Source organism: Dipodomys ordii, unplaced genomic scaffold, assembly GCF_000151885.1.
Source record: "Dipodomys ordii isolate 6190 unplaced genomic scaffold, Dord_2.0 Scaffold81, whole genome shotgun sequence".
In the NCBI taxonomy this organism is placed as follows: Eukaryota; Metazoa; Chordata; class Mammalia; order Rodentia; family Heteromyidae; genus Dipodomys; species Dipodomys ordii.
In genome coordinates this window covers 3,666,860-3,686,937 of record NW_012267297.1, presented here as the reverse complement: position 1 = coordinate 3,686,937, position 20,078 = coordinate 3,666,860, and the positions used below count along the sequence as shown (strand labels likewise).

The 20,078-nt window shown below is 46.8% G+C and overlaps 1 protein-coding gene across 1 annotated transcript in view; it reads right to left on the bottom strand.

Annotated features, from left to right (window-relative positions):
• The window catches only part of Etnk1 (ethanolamine kinase 1), a 34,788-nt gene that overhangs the window by 3,713 nt on the left and 10,997 nt on the right, over positions 1 to 20,078 (bottom strand). The window contains exons 2-6 of the mRNA XM_013025096.1: positions 19,780 to 20,039; positions 11,794 to 11,934; positions 10,839 to 10,981; positions 3,576 to 3,659; positions 1,819 to 1,979 (exon numbers count right to left, since the gene is read on the bottom strand). Coding sequence (XP_012880550.1) covers positions 1,819 to 1,979; positions 3,576 to 3,659; positions 10,839 to 10,981; positions 11,794 to 11,934; positions 19,780 to 20,039 — 789 coding nt within the window. The remainder of the gene's footprint in view (positions 1 to 1,818; positions 1,980 to 3,575; positions 3,660 to 10,838; positions 10,982 to 11,793; positions 11,935 to 19,779; positions 20,040 to 20,078) is intronic.

Below are 20,078 nucleotides of genomic sequence, written 5' to 3'. Positions count from 1 at the left end.
GGGCTGGGATGTAGCTCAGTGGCAAAGCGCTTGCCTAGCAAGAGCAACGTCCTGGGTCCGATCCCCAGTACCAAAAAAGAAAAGACAAAAAAAAAATACAGTTAAAAAAAAAACCCAAACAAAAAAAAAAAAAATCAAAAAAAGAGGACACACACCAGCCGGTTGCTTTGCTTGCACCTGTGATCCTTAGCTACTCAGAAAGCTGACATGTAAGGATCAGGTTCAAAGTCAGACCTGATCTCCAATTAATCAGCAAAAAGCCAAAAGTGGAGGTGGGTCAAGTGATAGAGCACTAGCCTTGAATTAAAAAACCAAGTAGGAGTGTGTGGCCTTGAGTTCAAGTCCCAGTACTGGCATAAACACACACGCACACACACACACGCACATGCACGCACGCACATGCACGCACGCACACATGTATGCACACACATGCACACACACACACGCACACACGCGCACGCACAAACACACACATGCATGCACACGCACGCACGCACATGCACGCATGCACACACGCACATGCATGCACACACAAGCACACACACGCGCGCGCACACACACGTACACACACATGCATGCACACACGCACACACGCATGCACACACAATCACACACGCATGCACACACACGCACGCACACACATGCATGCACACATGCATGCACACGCATGCACACACGCGCACACACACACACATGCACACGCGCACGCACACACACACACACACACACACACAGTGATCTGAGAAGGTAGGTAGACTTTTTCTTTCCCAACAACATCTTGTGTGGAGTTATTTTTCTTCCTATACGTCAACTGAGACAGCATGTTACAACAGATGGAAACTACGGGAAATCAAGCCATCTTCTATTAAGAAGCACTGAAGAAATTTGCCAACGTGTAAAATAATGCTGTTTTCTCACTCATCTGCTTTTTATTCTGGAAAAAGACTTCCACATTTTGAAAACAATACTGATTTTAACATGACTGTTTCCAATATATAGCCTATAGATACTCAATATACTACTTAATATAATGAATATACTTTGTCTATGGTATGGATAAATACATAGTATATATAAATATGTAATAATATAAGTAATATACTTAATATAAGGAGTAATCAAAAAAGGTCAAGACAAAACACGGGTTTAAATCATGAATCGTATGTCTCCATCTACACTCGAGGTAGTTAACACTGAGGGGCGATGAGTAAAGTGTGGAAAACTCCATTCACGTGCATCTACTTTGAGTCCATGTTTGTAAGCTCATCCAGAGAATGGAAATGACAAACTGCTTCTCACAATGGTCCTAACCCCAACTGGAGACGGTTCCTTACACAAACAACTACTGAGCGCCACAGGGCCCGGTGCTGGTCCAGGTCCTGGGGATCGCATGGTGAACGGAACCTAAGTTTGTCCTCAAAAGCCAGGTGGAGGCAGGGGCAGCTCTGGGCAGCACAAACTCTTCAGTATCTTGAACAAAGCATTTGCACGAGTCAGGCGCCAGCGGCTCCCGCCTGTCATCCTGGCTGCTCAGGAGGCTGAGATCTGAGGATCAGGGTTTGAGGCCAGCCTGCACAGAAACGCCTGTGACACTCTTCTCTCAAGTCAGCCAGCAGAAAGCTGAACGTGGCGCTGTGGCTCAGGTGGTAGAGCGCCAGCCTTGAGCAAAAGAGCTCAGGGACAGCGCCCAGGCCCTGAGTTCAAGTCCCAGGACTGGCACAAAAACAAAGCCGTACAACTCAAAACTGATAATGATAATACTGATAATGACACATTTCAAATGATCTTACTATGTCCTTTTCCGCACGCTAGCCTTACCAACGCAAACTGGTTGACGTGGATGAAGAGGGTCTCCACGTCGCTGTCCGTGACCTCGGTGCCGAAGCCCTTGAACTCCTGGTAGGCCTCCAGGTAGGCCCGCAGCCACTGTCTCTGCAGCTCTTCATCTGGGTAGAGACTATAGTCTACATCACTCACACCTGCAGGAAGACACACGCACGCGCCACACTGAAGTCACACTCTTCAACGTACCTGGAACGTCGTCACACTAGCTGTTCATGGATTTTTTTTGTTGTTGTTGTTGATCATGGGGCTTGAACTCAGGGCCTGGGCGCTGTCCCTCAGCTCTTCACTCAAGGCTGGTGCTCTACCACTTTGAGCCACAGCTCCACTTCCGGTTTTCTGGTGGCTCCTTGGAGATAAAGAGTCTCACGGACTTTCCTGCCTGGGTCTGGCTTTGAACGGCGATCCTCAGATCTCAGCCTCCTGAGCAGCTGGGATGACAGGCGGGAGCCACCGGCACCAGGCCCACTTTCTGCTTTGCTTGGCGGCTCACCCCTGTCATCCCGGCTACTCAGGAGGATGAGAGCTAAGGACTGTGGTTAGAAGCCAGCCTCGGCAGGAACGTCTGTAGGACTCTTATCTCCATCAACCACCAAAAAACTGGAAGTGGAGCTGTGGCTTGATTGGTAGAGTGCTCATCTTACAGAAAAAAAGCTAAGGGACAGTGTCCAGGCTATGAGTTCAGACCCTAGGACCAACACACACACTCACAAAATAGATACTGGAGCTGGGCACTGGTGGCTCATACCTGTCATCCCAGCTACTCAAGAGGATCACAGTTCCAAGCCAGCCCAGACAGGAAAGTCTGTGAGACTCTGATCTCCAATGGATCACCAGGAAACAGGAAGTGGGGCTGTGGCTTAGGTGGTAGAGCGCTAGCCTTGAGCAAAAGAAGCTCAGGGACAGCGCCCAGGCCCTGAGTTCAAGTCCCACAACTGGCCAAAATATCTATATCTATCTATCTATATATATATATGTATATGTATATATGTGTGTATACACATATAAAAATACATATACATACATACAAATATACATATACATAAATACATATACAGATCTACATATTCGACAGCTCAATATTTGAGCACAAGCAAGGCTTTGTTGTGTGTTTTACTGTTGTGCAGGGCGTGGAACCCAAGACCTTACACGCACCAGGCAGGCATTCAACCTCCAGTACACACTCGGCCCCAGCAGTCTGTTGTAAGAGAAAACACTGGGTGGGAATCTTAGCTCTCTGTATTTGACCAGGCCATGTCATTTCCTGGGTCTGTACACTCCACTGTTGAGTTAGTAATAATAGAAGAAGAAGAATAAAGCGACGTCATCACTTCTTTTCCTATTACTGATGGCTTTTCCTCCAGTAAATAATTAACAATGAAGAGACGTGGTCAGTAAGAAGTAGAAAAACATTGCTCCTTCTGCCCCAAGCTCACTTCTTATAAAACTACCAATAATAAACACAAATTAAATAGGGTACAAATTCCAAATGGGTGACTGGGCTGGGCGTGTGGCTCAGTGGTAGAGCGCTCGCCTGGCATGCACGAAACCCTGGGTTCCTCAGGACCACATACACAGAAAAAGCCAGAAGTGGCGCTGTGGCTCAAGTGGTAGAGCGCCAGCCTTGAGCAAAAGCAGCTCAGGGCCAGCGCCCAGGCCCTGAGTTCAAGCCTAGGATTGGCAACAAAAATAAAACGAATGCATGACTTTGTTAGGCCAGCCTTGGGTTTTACCTGCGAACTCATTGAAGTGATTTCCAATATCATATGCCAAGTAGTTGTATCCAGAATATTCATAATCAATGAACTGTACATCACCTATGTGAGACACAAAAACAAAGGCAGTAAGAAGTCCCGCCAGCGGCGAACGAGCCCCTACGCTATCTGTAATTAAAATAGCTTCCCATAGTTTGTCTCATGCTGTGTGCCTGTTTTATGTGCACTTGTGAGACAGGACAAGGTAAGGCTGTGAATTTTATGGCAATGAGCTTTACAAAATTCCAATTATGTCTTCATCAACAGCGTCTCGTGAACACTAATGTCCACTCTATTAAATAGAGAGGAAAACGGAGTCATCCTCCAACAGCGGGGGGGCGGGGGGGGGGCAACAGTCATTTTAAAAAATGCCAGCTTTCATTCAAAACTAACTCCTATCTTTTGGCATCGCCAATCACCTAACCACCTCTGCTATCCTAAGATCTGAAATCAAACATCAGCTTGAACAGAATGCTGTGCGGATGCTGCTTTTCGAGCGGCCCGTGAAGCTAAGAAGCGCTGTGTGCGCTCTGAGCTGGAGCCCCGCTTCACACACCAGCAGCGCGTCAGCAGACCCGCAGTGCTGCCGCACAGGGAGGGGCCAGTTCATCCTCGCAAAAGATGAAGCAAAAAGGAGACATCTTTACAGAAGCTAAAAGGCCCTAGTCTTCATTTTTGCAACAGACTTATTGTATATACTTTAAACTCTTTCAATAAGATACAGGCTCCATGTAAACAACAGAAAAGGGAGCAAAAATTTTAAAAAAAAATTGAAAACAATACTGCTGTAAGTCACTGTCTGGGCCAGGGTGAGCTGGAAGGGACACGGGGCCAAGGACGCGCTGTGTAACAGCTGTGCAGTCACTGCTGTGTAACAAAACATCCCCGGACTACACACGCGCGCAGTGCCCAAAAAACTGCTTTTGCACTTGAGCATCTTGATGCACGTTTGTAGAGTTCATTCAGGAAGTTATGTGGGATCCTATTCGAATACAGAGAAAAACTATTATATCACATATACACACACACAAAAAGAAGTTATGCCAAGTGTAGGATTTTACATACAAGCAAAGTGTTTTAAAGTAGTAGTGTATTTAATTCTAAATGTGTAAATAACCGTGAAGGACCAGGGATACAACTCAGTAGTAAAAACACTTGCCTACATGTGACCCCAACAATTGAAAAAAAAGAGCCGGGCACTGGTGGCTCCCGCCTGTCATCCTACCTACTCAGGAGGCTGAGATCTGAGGATCATGGTTCAAAGCCAGCCCGGGCAGGAAAGTCTGTGAAACTCTAATCTCCAGTAAACCACCAGAAAACTGGAAGAGGCGCTATGGCTCAAGTGGTTAGAGCACCAGCCTTGAACTGAAGAGCTGAGGGTCAGTGCCCAGGCCCAGAGTTTAAGCTCCACGACCAGCAAAAAAAATTAAAAAAAAAAGGCAAGAAACAAACTAAAACAAAACGTCAAGCTGGTTTATGACTGGTGACAGACAAGTGACTTTTTTCCTCTTTTCTTCTTTACAATAAATACTATTGGTGGAGGAAAACACTCAAAATCTTTATACAAAAACAATCCACTGGATAGGAGAGCTGAAGTACCGTGATTCGCAGGACACCTAGCCATCAGCCTTCAATAGAAAAAGAGAAAAAGGCCAGGTGGGAGAGTTACCAAGACTGAGCCCACCACCCCTGAGCCCACCAAAGCATGTGATTCTTTACACGACAGCTGTTGATTGCTTTGGCTCTTTCAAGGCCAGTTCTTGTAGAGCTCATGTCAACTCGTTACATGCCAATAAAAGAACACAGCCCAGTCCTCAACCATCCAAATACGTTGGCCACTTCAGATATAAAGCTTCCATTTTCCAGACTGAGAATTTTAGCCTTGGGCCAAATAGAGTTAAGTAAGACAGTAGGCTAAAATAAAAAAAAAAAAAATGACAGGCCTGTTTCTTCACCCCGTTTACTGAATAAAACAGAGATCACTTTTTTTGTGTGTTTAAACAAGCTTTAAAAAAAAATCCTTTTTCTGTCTGATCATGTTTAACGGTGACTTTAAGAGTAGCATTCATTAATCCATGACAGCTAGCCTTTTTTTTTTTAACTCTTAAATGCTAGGTTGAGTTTACGAATAATGAAAGGTTTACACAAGAAGAAAAAGAGCTGAGAAGATACAGAGGAGGCTGTTACCGGTCTCCGTGCAAGTCAAGTGGTGCGGTAACAGTCCATCAGTGCGCAAGAGGCGCGGGCACCGCCAACATGGCGGAGACAGGGCAGACCTAATCTGCAGCAGATGAAGAGAATTTGGCAAACTCACAGTTTACAACACACACAAGCTGAACAGGAAAGAAAAATGGTTGTTTTTAAAAAAAAAATCTGCATCAACTATTCTTTTTTTTTCTTCTTTCACTTCAAACCACTACAAACGAAGTGGAACTCAGCCTTAAATTTAAGATTCTGCAGCGGAGTTCAAACGTTTCAAGAGGCGTTCGTGGAGGGCGCCAGGCGGGGGGAAAAAAAATCAAATTACAGAATATTTTTTTCCTCTCAACACATCCTTGTTAATTTTAGCTTCTGGCTTCTAAAAATTTCCCGTGAAATAGAGGTCATGCTTAGAACTCAATGAAAAACACAACTGATCTCAACTGTGCGAATTCCAGTGTCTAGAGATGAGAAAAGATTTTACACAATTTTAGGGACAGGGGCGTCTTCAAAGGAGCAGGCTCAGCTTCCTAGCTTCCAGGGAGATCCGCTTGGGAAGATGGAGGGGACACACACAGTGGGTGACAGCCGGGGACAAATCCGTGACTTGGATTTTCAACGCTGGGTGTTTTTCTGCAGATTCTGCAAATGTAGGCTGTAAAAACCATCCACAGTGAAACTGTTTACATCTCCATAGACAAATGGTGTTCCCCTGGTAAGAGTGCTTGTAAAGCACACTTAAAAAAAAGAATTACCATGTATGGCTACCGCTTCCGGGTGGATCCCTTTCTTTGGGTTAAAGGGGAAAGGGTAGGGGAAGAAAAACTCGGCCCTTCTCCTCCCGAACGCTGAGCTGCTTTTGCGTGACACTGAGGCTTTCTGCTAACTCATGGTCCAGGAGAGAGGAGCACTGGATTACTCTTCATAAAAATCTAATGGCTAGTTTGAGTCACAGGTATAAACATTTGTCAAAGATCTATTCAGTGGCGTGCTCAAGCTCAAGCTCTTTGGGTTTGTGTGAAAGGAAACAGATCTCACTATGCTGCCTGGGCTGGCCTTGAACTCCTGGCCTGAAGCCATCCTTCTGCCTCAGTCTCCCCGTGAGCCGGGACTAAAGATGCTCTTTCCCATGCCCAGCTCTGTGCGCCTGCTCACATTTATAGATCATATTATGGTGAAATCCTGAATGTTAGGTGGTGTGCTTCAGCGGGAAGATCACGGATGTCTACGACTCACTTTGAAATAAGTACTTTAAAAGATGAATGGGTGGATGGACAGAATGATAACGTGACAAAGCCCAAACTTTTCAACAATTCTAGACCCCCACGCGGGCAGATACGTAAGCGAGGCCTACAAATCGGTTCACTTTCCTAGAGTCGGGGGGCGGGGGGCGGCAAATCTACTGCAATGTCTGAGAGACTGGGTCTGTGTATTCCTCTGTGAGAAACACGAATATGTGTCTCTGGGCTTGTGAAGGCTGCATGCATTAGGTACACACACTTCTGTCCTGCTGGGGGCCGGGACTGTAGGTGGAGGTACAACCCCCAGCTCACACTGGAAACACACACTTTGGATTGTGTACACAGCACTTCTAGTTGGACAGCAAGAAGTGCAGTTTTGCATGTATGCAATGATTTCTCAGATAAGGACAGTTTTCTTGAAGAAGCTGTACTGTTCACAAACCCCCTAGTATGACTCAGGTATGACTAAATTATAAAAATCCATGGGGAACAAAAGTCTCCTAAGTTATTAAAGCAATAATACTTTCATTAAAAAAAAAAAACATAAACAGAGCCAGGCACTAGTGGCTCCCCCCTGTCACCCCAGCTACTCAGGAGGCTGAGATCTGAGGACCGTGGCTCAGAGCCAGCCCGGGCAGGAAAGTCCAGGAGACTCTTACTTCCAATGAACCACCAGAAGGCTGAAAGTGGAGCTGTGGCTCCAAGTGGTAGAGTGCTAGCCTTCGGCAAAAGAGCTTAGGCACAACGCCCAGGATCTTGAGACACAGACACAGACAGACAGGCAGGCAGACAGACACACACACACACACGTACATGGCAGTGACCTCAAAATGGTCCTGTGAAAACTTATGAAGGTGGCACGTGTGACAAATGAAAAGTCTGATGTTTACTGAGAATAAATGCTGAGAGACATTATAGATCTGACGATAATGTCAAGGCCAGAGCCTTATCTAAATGGGTCTCCCAAGGTGGGTGAGAGCTCATCACGTGAACACCTTGGGAAGGACACAGCTCAATCATCTTAGCCTCTTGCTAAGACAGGATGCTGTGACAGGATGAAGGTGAACAGCACGGCGATCCGGCCTGAGACAGCTCCCATCCACAGGGTAAAGCCGAGGCTCCACTTGTGCAGGTTTTGGTGCAGCCAATTTACTAAAGGTAAAGCACACGAGGGCTGGGGAAAGTGGCTCAGTGGTAGAGCGCTCGCCTCGCGTGCAGGAGGCCCTGGGTTCCATTCCTCAGTCCCACAGACACAGAAAAAGCCAGAAGTGGTGCTGTGGCTCAAGCGGCAGAGTGTTAGCCTTGACAGTGCCCAGGCCCTGAGTTCAAGCCCCAGGGCTGGCAAGAAAAAAAAAAAAAAGGCATAAAGCCTCAAGGAAGTGATATGGTTTTATTCTATCAGCTCCTAATTCACAGCTTGTCCCCAAACAGAAGCAGCCTCTCCCCAGACTTTCTTGAGTTATCTGAACTTTCTAGCCATATTTCTCTGAATGCCACATCCAAACAATATGAGGAACTGGTTCATTTTTCAACTGAATGCCACAAGGTACAAATGAGCCTACCTAACCGACAAGAGAAGACTGTTCCGGTAAGCTGATAAACCTCCTTTCATAACCAGGACACAAACAAAACCACAGAGAAAGAAAGGAAAACAGACACAAATGGTACAAAAAGGGTTTTGATTGGAAAATGGGAGAGCTGGTATCTGTGCTCACACCTGTAATCCTAGCTACCATTCAGGAAGCTGAGATCCAGAAGACAGTGTTTCAAAGCCAGCCTGGGGTTAAAAAAAAAAAAAAAAAGTCTAGAGACTTCATTTCCAATGATCCAGCAAAAAGCTGGGCTAGAGATGTGGTTCAAATAGTAGAGCACTAACTGTAAGTTAGAGAGCTTGAGACATCGGGTGAAAGCCCTGAAATGGGGGGAGAGGGGGATTCTTTGAATGTATATTTAAAGAGTTGCATTTGTGGAGCTATAAAATGTATTTATTCTGGATAGGGTGAAAAATCAAGACAGAAAAGATGAATTCAAGCCGTACCTCTTATGCCGATGAAATATACTGACCTACTAGAGCCGAATTCAACCCTCAAGATTTTACTTGCAATTATGAGAATTGTGTGAGTGAAGCATGAACAGCTATTCCAAAGTAATCTGATTTTTTTTTGGTCCCATGACAAAATTAATCTGCTCATTTTGGCCCATTATTTTAAATTTTATAAACAAGTTTGTTCCATGAAATGAATATGCAAATGAAATTTATGAAAATAAAAAAGATGAGGGATTAAGATTATATTCCAAAGGAAATAACAGGTCCTCTTTGATCACTTGCAGTTAAAAATAAAGCTGAGTGTCCACTTCAAATGTAAGGTGAAGTCCTTCACCTGAAATTCCATTATATACAATGTGTATATAATTACTTAGATCTTGAACTGCACTATAAGCTAATACATTGCTTTAGCGAATAACTAACGTCATTTCACAGATGGCACTGGGATTTGGTTACTTCTTTACACTCTAGGGTACATATGCTAGGACAATTATATACCATCTCTATAAGAAATAGACTCTAAGAACATTGTCAAGCACTTCATTTTTAGGGTATACCTTTAATTTAAAATACAAATTTTTTTTTAAAAATTCCAGCTAAAAACTGCAGCATGATTTAAAAATAAAGATATTAGCTCAGTACGCTTTTTAAATATGATCTCTAATCCACATTAAAAGAGCAAATATAAAACACTCCAACATGCTTTGCAAAATACATGTTTCAGTTCACTATGGCATTAACAATGATGATATCACAGCAGGCCCAACTTACATTACAGGGAGGGTCGTAACCGGTCAGCTAATGCTATTGTGACTACGCTCCAGACCACTCGTTGGTGTTGGGGCTCCCTTCTCTGTCTGAGAAAAGCAACAGCTTCACAGCGATACGCTTACTTCCAAACGCTACTCTCTTAACAACACTTGCATATTGAAGGGGGGGGGGGGGGGGTAGTGGGTAGAGCAGCTGCCCAGCAACGTGCTCTGAGTTAAAACCCCAGTACCACCACCTCAATAAATAAATATGAACAGAGAGAGAGAGACGGATCTCCCTTTGGTATATGAAGGGGATCTACATCACTGAGCAACCAAACCTCAACCCGCTTTTCCCCATGGGATAATACAACCCAAATGTTTCTCTGATTTGAAAGCCGAATTTGAATACACCAACGTGTGACTAATCACAGGTATCAACGTCTACCTCAAAAGAGCTGAAGCCCATTTACCAAAGCTCTTTGGTTATTATTTTATTTTAGCAACTATGAATAGGGACAACTAGCAAGAGTCCATCTTCCATCTCCGGCTTTCTCGAAAGGTCTACAGAACCTGCTACACTGTTCTCTCTCAGCGCTGTGGGAAGCTCCTTAAACACGGAAGTAACAGCAGTACAAGTGGACAGATCTAGTCTGTGGCGAGTAAGGACCCTCTCAAATCATGAATTATTGAATAGGTTCTAGAGTTTTCTCTGTAAGCAAAATCATTTCATTTTCCACTTTAATTAAAAAAAAATGCAACATGATCCACGAACTGATTCTAACAAACCAACTTTTAAAACATACTTTATACACACATGTAGACTAGACTTCTAACTGATCAGTTACCATGACTGGACAACCTATCAAGAAAACATGTGAAATTTTCAGGCACATTTTTAAATGGGTGCATTTAAAATCATTTATCTTAACTTGGTACACATATCAAAGGGCCACTAAGCATCTAGAAGAAGCCATCTGACTTACTGGTAAGGTCGAATACCTACCTTCTTTCTCATTGTAGATGATATTTTTACACAATAGATCATTGTGACACAGAACAACCGGCGAGCCCAGGTTAGAAAGAATGTTCTTCAACCACGTCATCTCTTCCTGGAGAAGCTGGGAGCTTGGAATATCACTTAGGAACCTTTCATTTCAAAAGAAGAGGTAGGCCTTGTTTATCTTAGTGGCATTTTTTTTAATGTTAAGAATTCAAATCTACTCTGAGTAAATTCTGTCCATCTACAAATAAACAACAGAACAATATGTCCCAAGAGCTGAAAAATAAAGAAACTTTTAGGATACAACTTATACACGAAGAAAGGAAAACTAAGCAATGGTTAAGTCTTTGGGTAGAAAAGGGGGGAAAAAAATCTAAGAATTAACCTAACATTAAAAAACTGGAGGAAATGGGGCTGGGCAGGTGGCTCAGGGGTAGAGCGCTTGCCTCGCATGCATCAAGCCCTGGGTTCAATTCCTCAGCACACCACATACACAGAAAAAGCCGGAAGTGGTGCTGTGGCTTAAGTGGTAGAGCGCTAGCTTTGAGCAAAAGCAGCTTCAGAGACCACACCCAGGCCCTGAGTTCTATCCCCAGGACTGGACAAAAAGAAAAACACAAGTCACAGCAGAGTGAGCTAAGTCCATGTTTTCGGTATTAGTATTCTGTCCCAATAAAGCTTTTGTCAGCTTTGAACCATTTTTTTTTTAAAGGCTCTCCTTGGTCAGCTCCTAACAATGTGTCCTTGTGTTCCAACTGTTTTCAAACAAATGCTCTGCGTTCCTATCTCTATCTGACGGGGGGTGGGGGGGCCCCGAAGCCTGGGAGAGTCCACACAGGCTGGTCTCCTACCCCGGCGCAGAGATAAGGCAGGCGTGGTGCTCGGAGTCAGCATTGCAGCTCATCTGTCCAGGACAAGCCCCTTCCCCAAAACACAAAATGCAAAAACCAAGTCGTACCTTTGATTAAGCTCTTCGTCGGCGAATCCTGTAGGAATGAGAGAGAAGTATTTCCCCATCTTCAGCCACAGGTTGGACTTGGGGACCCAGCCGTTGTGTGCGTGGATGGCATGGATTTTGGCGAGCTGACGAGCTATGAGCCTGCATCAAACAGCATTAGAAAGAAGATGGGGCGCAGGGTGAGGGTTCACGCTGTGGAGGAGATTCGTCAGCAGCCCCGCTGTCTGCTAGGCATTTCTGTGCCTTTTCTTGTAGAAATCCAGGGAACACACCTAAAGCCAAACAGCCTCCTCCCCACACAGGGGGGCTGGCGTCTCCCCTCCGTGATCAGGGTGCAGGCCGGATGGCCGCAAGAGGACGGGCTGACCTGTTCCACCACGATCGCCTGACAGCTCCTGCCCAGCACAGCCGCGGAGACCCACTGTCCCAGCCCAGCCTCCTAAGCCGCCCTTATCAGGCCAAGTTCTTCTATGAACAGTTATGAACAGGCCCCACGCCGGTGGCTCCCGCCTCTCATCCCACTACTCAGGAGGCTGAGACCTGAGGATCCCAGTTCAAAGCCAGCCTGGGCAGGAAAGTCTGATCTCCAATGGACCCCGAGCAAACTGGAAGTGGAGCTGTGGTTCAAGTGGTAGAGCGCTTGCCTTGAGCTGAAGAGCTCAGGGACAGCACCCAGGCCCTGAGTTCAGGCCCCACAACTGACTCTCCCACACAGAGTTATGAATGGAATTTATCCCTGGGCCCCGGCTCTCTCTCTAGTTGTGAATGGGGCTCATCACAGGACTTTCTGTGAACCCCGCCCCGCTTCTGAGCAGACGACAAAGGCTCCGTGTGGAGTTGCACCCCTGAACTGAAGCACTTTGGGGACAGCCTGGACTCCTGATTCTAAGTGTGTGCCCTGAAACGCTGTGAACTCAGGGCCTAGGCGCTGCCCCTGAGCTGCTTTGGCTCAAGGCTGACGCTCTACCCCATGAGCCACTGCACCACTTTCTGCTTCTGTGGTGCTGAGGAATCGAACCCAGGGCCTCATGCATGCAAGGTGAGCACTCTTCCACTGAGCACCTGCCCAGCCCCTATTTTGGATCTGTGAAACTCTCAGAAATTGACCTTAGATCTGTGTAAGAAAAATCGTGCTTTCTGTATAGGGAAATTTGTGTTGTCCTATACAAAAACATACTGCCTGGATTTTGGTTTGTTTTTTTTTATGTTAGAAGTAGGGCTTGAACTCAGGGCTTTACAGTCTGGCTTAGTTTTGCTCTCAGCCTTGTTGGTTCTCTATGCGTGGGCTATAGCTCCACTGTGGGCTTTTTGAGGGTTAAATGGAGATAAGGGTTCACTGACTGTTTTTGCCCCGGCCAGCTCTGAACCATAATCCTCAGATCTCAGCCTCCTAAGGATCTAGGATTATAAGGTGTGAACCATAAGCACACAGCTAGCTGCCCATGTGGGGGGGTTTTGGTTTGTTTTTTGCCAGTCCTGGGACTTGAAATCAGGGCCTGGTTAAATTTCTTTTGCTCAAGGCTAGCACTCTACCACTTGGGCCACAGAGCCACTTTCTGTGTAGGTGGTACTGAGGAATCGAACCCAGGGCTTCATGCATGCCAGGCAAGCACTCTACCACTAAGCCACCTTCCCAGGCATACATAGCTGTCCAGTTTTTAAATAAGAAAGTCACATCTGTTATAAACTGCTTTTCAGAGGCTACAAATTTTGAGGCCAATTTCAACAGGCCTCAAAACCACTGCTCTTCTGTTGTAGGCAGCAGAGCTATTTTGGTCCTTTTTGGTTACTATGACAAAAGGTTCAAGGGTTCAAATCCTTGAGCTCAATCCTCAGTGCCATAAAACAAATGTGTACTATATATAAACCTGCACATAGACAGAAATAGTTCCATTTATACATCTACATAAATCACAGCATCTATGTATTTAAAAAGCAGCCACACTAGTTTAAACATTAAATATGACCTACGTTTTTTTATAAACAGATTAAACAAACCATAAAAATTCTAAGAAAAGGCTTTTATAAGAAAATTAGTATCTTGTATTAAAAAAAGCAGCTTCAGTAAACTTGCAAAATAAAGTCAACTCAACATGCAAAAGTTATGTGCTTTTTCTAACAATACACAACCCTAAAAAGACCACAGCATGAAAAAGAATGGAATCCTTAGGAATCAACTTAACCAATGAAATTGAAAACAAAACATAGCTGGGCACTGGTGGCTCACGCCTGTCATCCCAGCTACTCAGGAGGCTGAGATCTGAGGATCGTGGTTCAAACCCAAACTGGGTAGGAAAATCCATGAAACTCTGATCTCCAATGAACCACCAGAAAACTAGAAGTGGTGCTGTGGTTCAAGTGGTAGAGCGCTCACCTTGAGCTGAAGAGCTGAGGGACAGCGCCCAGGCCCAGAGTTCAGGCCCCATGACCAACAACAACAACAAAAAAAAAGACTTAAAACACCTAAACCTAAGGGCTAGGGCCAGGTTTGGTAGGACACGCCTGTAATTCCAGCACACAGAAACTGATGCAGGAGAATAGCAAATTAGAGACCAGCCTGTTCTGTTTCTCAAAATGAACAGAGCCAGAGCACTGGCGGCTCAGACCTATAATCCTGACTACCCAGGAGGCTGAGATCTGAGGATCGTGGTTTGAAGCCAGCCCAGACACGAAAGTCTGTGAAACAATAAACCACCAAAAAAAAAAGGAGCCGTGGCTCAAGTGGTAAAGTGCCAGCCTGAGCAAAAGAGCTAAGGGACAGCGCCAGGTTCTGATTTCAAGCCCCAGTAACCAGCATCAAAAAAAAGAAAAACATAACAAAAAAAGAGCAAAAATTACAAGAACTCTCAGAAAACACAGAGCAAGAAGCTTCCCAGCCCTGTGTAACTGCAGCGATGCCTCAGATGACTCCATTTACCTTCACAGGCGTCTAGATAAAATGGACTACGTCACATCTTAAAGCTGTGCCCAAAAGAACACAACCTGCAGAGTGAAAAGCCAGCCACAGGAGCGAAGAGATCTGCGAGTCACTACCAGTCGCCAGGATTCAGCAGAGCCACCACGGCGCCTGCAATGCTCCCGAGCAGGGCTAGGTGGCAGCAGAGAGCCACGAGTCAGGCGGGCCACACCAGTGCTACTGCAGCAGTTCTGTAGTGTTTTAAGCCATGTTATTGGGTAGGGCAGGTGTATCACATGCATCTCTAAACTCGTGGTTTTCTCAAGCTTCAGGCTGAGTTTATAACCCGATCCTAAGTGTGGCAGCACGTGCCTTTGACCACGGGCTGAGAATAAGAATGAACTCTTGAATAAAAAGAACAATTCAATTAGAACTAAAATAAGGTGTTTCTCCAAAGATAATCATAAGGCTCAAAATACATGTTCCGCATTGCTCATCATTCTTAGGGAAATGCAAATCCACCCAAGAAAGTGCTTGCAGCCATCAGGACACTGTATCTAGTAAGAAAACTTTCGGCCAAGCTGGGCGCCAGTGGCTCACGCCTGTCGTCCTGGCCACTCAGGAGGCGGAGATCCGAGGATCACGGTTCAAAACCAGATGGGGCAGCAAAGTCCTGCAGACTCTTAACTCCCAATGCAGCAGCAAAAAAAAGTCAGAAGTAGAGCTGTGGCTCACGTGGTAGAGTACCAGCCTTGAGCAAAAGAAGCTCAGGGATAGTACCCAGGTCTTGGGTTCAAGTCCCAGTACTAATAGCAAAAAAGAAAAACTTACAAATAGAATTATCATATGATCCAATAGTTTTACTTCTGGGTCAAGAATGAAAGAGCTGAGGTCAGACCTCCAGGGGAGTCTGCTTACCCAGGTTCATAGCGAAATTATTCCAAAGGCTGAAGACATGCCAGCAACCCAGTTATCCATGATGAATACCCAAAATGCAGTACGGTAAGAGGAATATGACACAGCCCTGAAGAGGAAGGAGGCTGCAAGGACTCACACTTGCAATCCCTGCACTCCGGAGTCTGAAGCAGAAAGATCAACAGATTCTAGGCTTGCCCCAGCTACACAGGGAGCCTCTTAAAACAAAAAAAAACAAAATGTCAGAGGGTGGAAGGGAAGAGGATTTCCAGGCTGGGTGTATAGCATGCACAAGACCCCGGAGATGAGCACCAGCACCAACAAAGAAAAAGTACACCAAGGGAAAGAAAGGAAAGGAAGAGAACGGGCCCTGTGACACATGCTACCACGAGGACATCACACCATGAACGGTGGGCAGCGCCGCTCACACAAAGCAGCTAGCAGAGGCAAAACTCACAGAAGGAGACAGGGTGGCGGGCAGGGGCGAGGGGAAAGCGGAAGAGGGAGTTATGTCATGAAGGAGAGATGTGCTCTGATGCCCGACGAGGAGAGTTCTGGGCATCAGGGAGCTAGCCACGAGAATGTATTTAACATGCCTGGGCTGTTCGCTTTGCAAACAATGGCGAGGATGCTCCTTTTTTTATGTTTTGTATAATTACTGTGACTAGAAATAAAATGTGTTAAATGCTTATAAGAAGAAAACAGTCTTTTGGAAACCCCAAGAGCACACTAGCTATTTTCAATTAGTAAACTTTACACGTAGCTAAAAAAACAAATCTGTATTTTGTATTTCTTAAAGAGCATTTCTCAGGCTGGGCAGGTGGCTCCGTGGTAGAGCGCTCGCCTCTCATGCATGAGGCCCTGGGTTCGATTCCTCAGCACCCCAGAAGCAGAAAAAGCCGGAAGTGGCGCGGTGGTTCAAGTGGTAGAGTGCTAGCCTTGAGCTGAAGAGCTGAGGGACAGCGCCCAGGCCCAGAGTTCAAGCCCCATGATAAGACAAAACATAAACAGGAATATAAAAATAAAAATAAAAAATGGCCTGCCTACTAATTAGGAGAATGTAAGCACATGCCTTCTCCCACCTCGAGGTACTGGGCTTTAGCCAAGGCTATGCAACAAAATCAAACAAGAATGCGCTGACTGAGCAGATTATTTCCGTGTGTATCAACTGCCCATGAAGAAAATTTAAGTCTGTGAGGAACTCCCAGGAGAAGGGATTCCGGGTGCAGGGTGTAGCAGGGGTGAAGTTCACACGCACAGCTCCACTCTCTGGCCATGGGTGGCATGAGAGGCCAATCACCCCTGCAGGCAGTAACAAGTCAGCCACACTGACAGCCTTTTGCTGTCATCCTCATCTTTGAGTAAAAAGCAGGTGTAAACCTAACACCATCAACACAGGAGGGGCCTACCACACCTTCCCGAGGAAACAGGCAAGCCAATCAATGTAGAGGATGGACAGGCAAGCCAATCAGTGGAGAGGATGGACAGGTTAGCCAGTCAGTGGAGAGGATGGACAGGTTAGCCAGTCAGTGGAGAGGATGGACAGGTTAGCCAGTCAGTGGAGAGGATGGACAGATAAGTCAATCAATGTAGAGAACAGACGGGCAAGCCAATCAGTGGAGAGGATGGACAGGTTAGCCAGTCAGTAGAGAGGATGGACAGGTTAGCCAGTCAGTGGAGAGGATGGACAGATAAGCCAATCAATGTAGAGAACAGACGGGCAAGCCAATCAGTGGAGAGGACGGACAGGTAAGCCAATCAATGTAGAGGATGGACAGGCAAGCCAATCAGTGGAGAGGACGGACAGGTTAGCCAGTCAGTGGAGAGAACAGACGGGCAAGCCAATCAGTGGAGAGGACAGACAGGCAAGCCAATCAGTGGAGAGGACAGACAGGTTAGCCAGTCAGTGGAGAGGACGGACAGGCAAGCCAATCAGTGGGGAGGATGGACAGGCAAGCCAATCAGTGGAGAGGATGGACAGGTTAGCCAGTCAGTGGAGAGGACGGACAGGCAAGCCAATCAGTGGAGAGGACAGACAGGCAAGCCAATTAGTGGAGAGGATGGACAGGTAAGCCAATCAGTGGAGAGGATGGACAGGCAAGCCAATCAGTGGAGAGGATGGACAGGTAAGCCAATCAGTGGAGAGGATGGACAGGTAAGCCAATCAATGAAGAGAACAGATTGGCAAGCCAATCAGTGGAGAGGCTGGACAGGTTAGCCAATCAGCGGAGAGGATGCACACTCCGAGACGACTTCTTGCCATCAGGAGAGGATGCTCGTATCTACAGATGCAAAGCAACCCAAGTGCCAGGCCCAGCCTGCGAGGAGAGCCACACAACACAGTGATACTCAAGTGACGTGCACACACACACACACACACACACACCACAGACCACAGCAGCAGAGAAGAATGAGACAGAGGACAGCCGCTGCCCAAACTCCAGGTCTGGAATACACGACACAGTGGTGTGTGCAAAGGAGAGGTGGGCGGAGGAATCAGATGGGGTAGTAGAAACAGCCCATACAAACACGTAGTAATTTCTGACAAAGTAGCACAGGAGGACTCCTGGAGAAAGGCAGACTTTCCACAAGTGCTGGGGAAATGAACAGCAGATATTCACATGCGAGAAATGAATGAGGCCCTCTCTTGTATTTAAAAACGAAGAATAAAAAGCACCACGCTGGGCAGAGCCTGCGGCAGACACCTGTCCCGGCTCTGCAGAAGGTACAGGTAAGAGGCCCAGCTCCAAGACCAGACTGGACCACAGCAAGAGACCCTTTCTGAAGCGGGCTGGGCTGTGGCTCAGGTGGTAGAACACCTACCCGCCCAGCACGACCAAGGTCTTGAATGCAAAACTCAGTCCCACAAGAAGAAAAACCAAAATGCAATCCCTAAAGTAACCCTAGAAGTAAGTACTAGCGTAGCTCCCTCTTCCAGATGAGAACGGAAGTCGGACCTGAGAGACGAGGCGCTGTGTCTGAGCTTTTCCTCTGAAGGCTGGTGCTCTGCCACTTGAACCACACCTCCACTTTGGATTTTTTGGTGGTCCATTGGAGATAAAGAGTCTTATAGGCTTTCCTGCTCAGCCACAATCCTCAGATCTCAGCCTCCTGAGTAGCCAGGATGACAGGCGTGAGCCACTGGCACCTGTCTTAATTCGCCCATGTTTTAAAGATGCCCCACGGATCCTTCCAGGAGATTAAAAACTAATCTTCTTCCTAAGTCATACGTACTATTCCCTCTGCTCTCTCGCCCAGAGAGGGCTCGAGGAGGCTCAGCATCTACACAGCCCATCCTGCTGACAGCTTGCAGGATGGATGCCCACTTGCTATGTCTTCTCCAACATTGGTTTTAACTTCGAATATGGTAAATAGCGGCCACATATATAAACCAGATATTAAAATGGACGCTCAGTGACTTTTCAGAAGTGGAAGGGAATGTCTGGGAACCCTGGACCTGCTGTTTCCAAATCAATCTCATTTGCTAGGGTTTCCAAGATCAGAAAGTGCATTTTCTTTTTTTTGTTTTTGTTTTTGTCAGTCATGGGACTTGAACTCAGGGCCTGGACACTGTCCCTCAGCTCTTTAGCTCAAGGCTAACGCTCTACCACTTGAGCCACAGCGCCACTTTGGGTTTTCTGGTGGTTCACTGGAGGTAAGTCTCATGGACTTTCCTGTCTGTGCTGGCTTTGAACCATGTGCTGGCTTTGAACCGTGATCCTCAGATCTCAGCCTCCTGAGTAGCTGGGATGACAGGTGTGAGCCACCATCTCCCAGCCAGAAAGCACATTTTCAAAGTTGAGATTCAGAGAAAAATCATCAAGCACATTTAAGACAATCTTCACAGAAAATGACACTGACATAAGCAACTTAAAGAACAGGCCACGTGACAAAGGATTACTTAACACCTGTGAAAGGGCTGGGCAGGTGGCTCAGGGGGAGAGCGCTCCCCTCGCATGCACGAAGCCCTGGGTTCCATTCCTCAGCACCACAGACACAGAAAAAGCCACAAGTGGTAGAGCGCCAGCCTTGAACACAGAGAGGCTCTAGGGCAGAGCCCAGGCCTTGAGTTCAAGCCCCAGGACTGGCAAAAAACAAACAGAGGTGGAGCTGTGGCCCAGCGGCTCCGGGGCAGCGCCAGGCCCCGGGTTCGGTGGCGGCCCCCGCAGACGCACCTGAAGATGGCGGGGCGGCGGACGTGGCGCGGGCCCAGGGCCTCGCCCTGGATGAACTCGTAGCAGAGTCCGTTGTTGAAGGTGCAGTAGAGCCGCGGCGCGCAGCCGTGCGCCTGCAGCACGCGGAAGCTCTTCACCTCCTCCTCGCGGTCCACCAGCAGCTCCGTCTTGTTACCGTAGATCCTCACCAGGACCACGTCCTCCATGGCGTCCCCCACGTAGCAGGCGATGAGCTTGTTCGTGATCCCATCGGTGAACAGCTGCGGGGGAGAGCGCGGGGCGGCGGTGAGGGCGGCGGC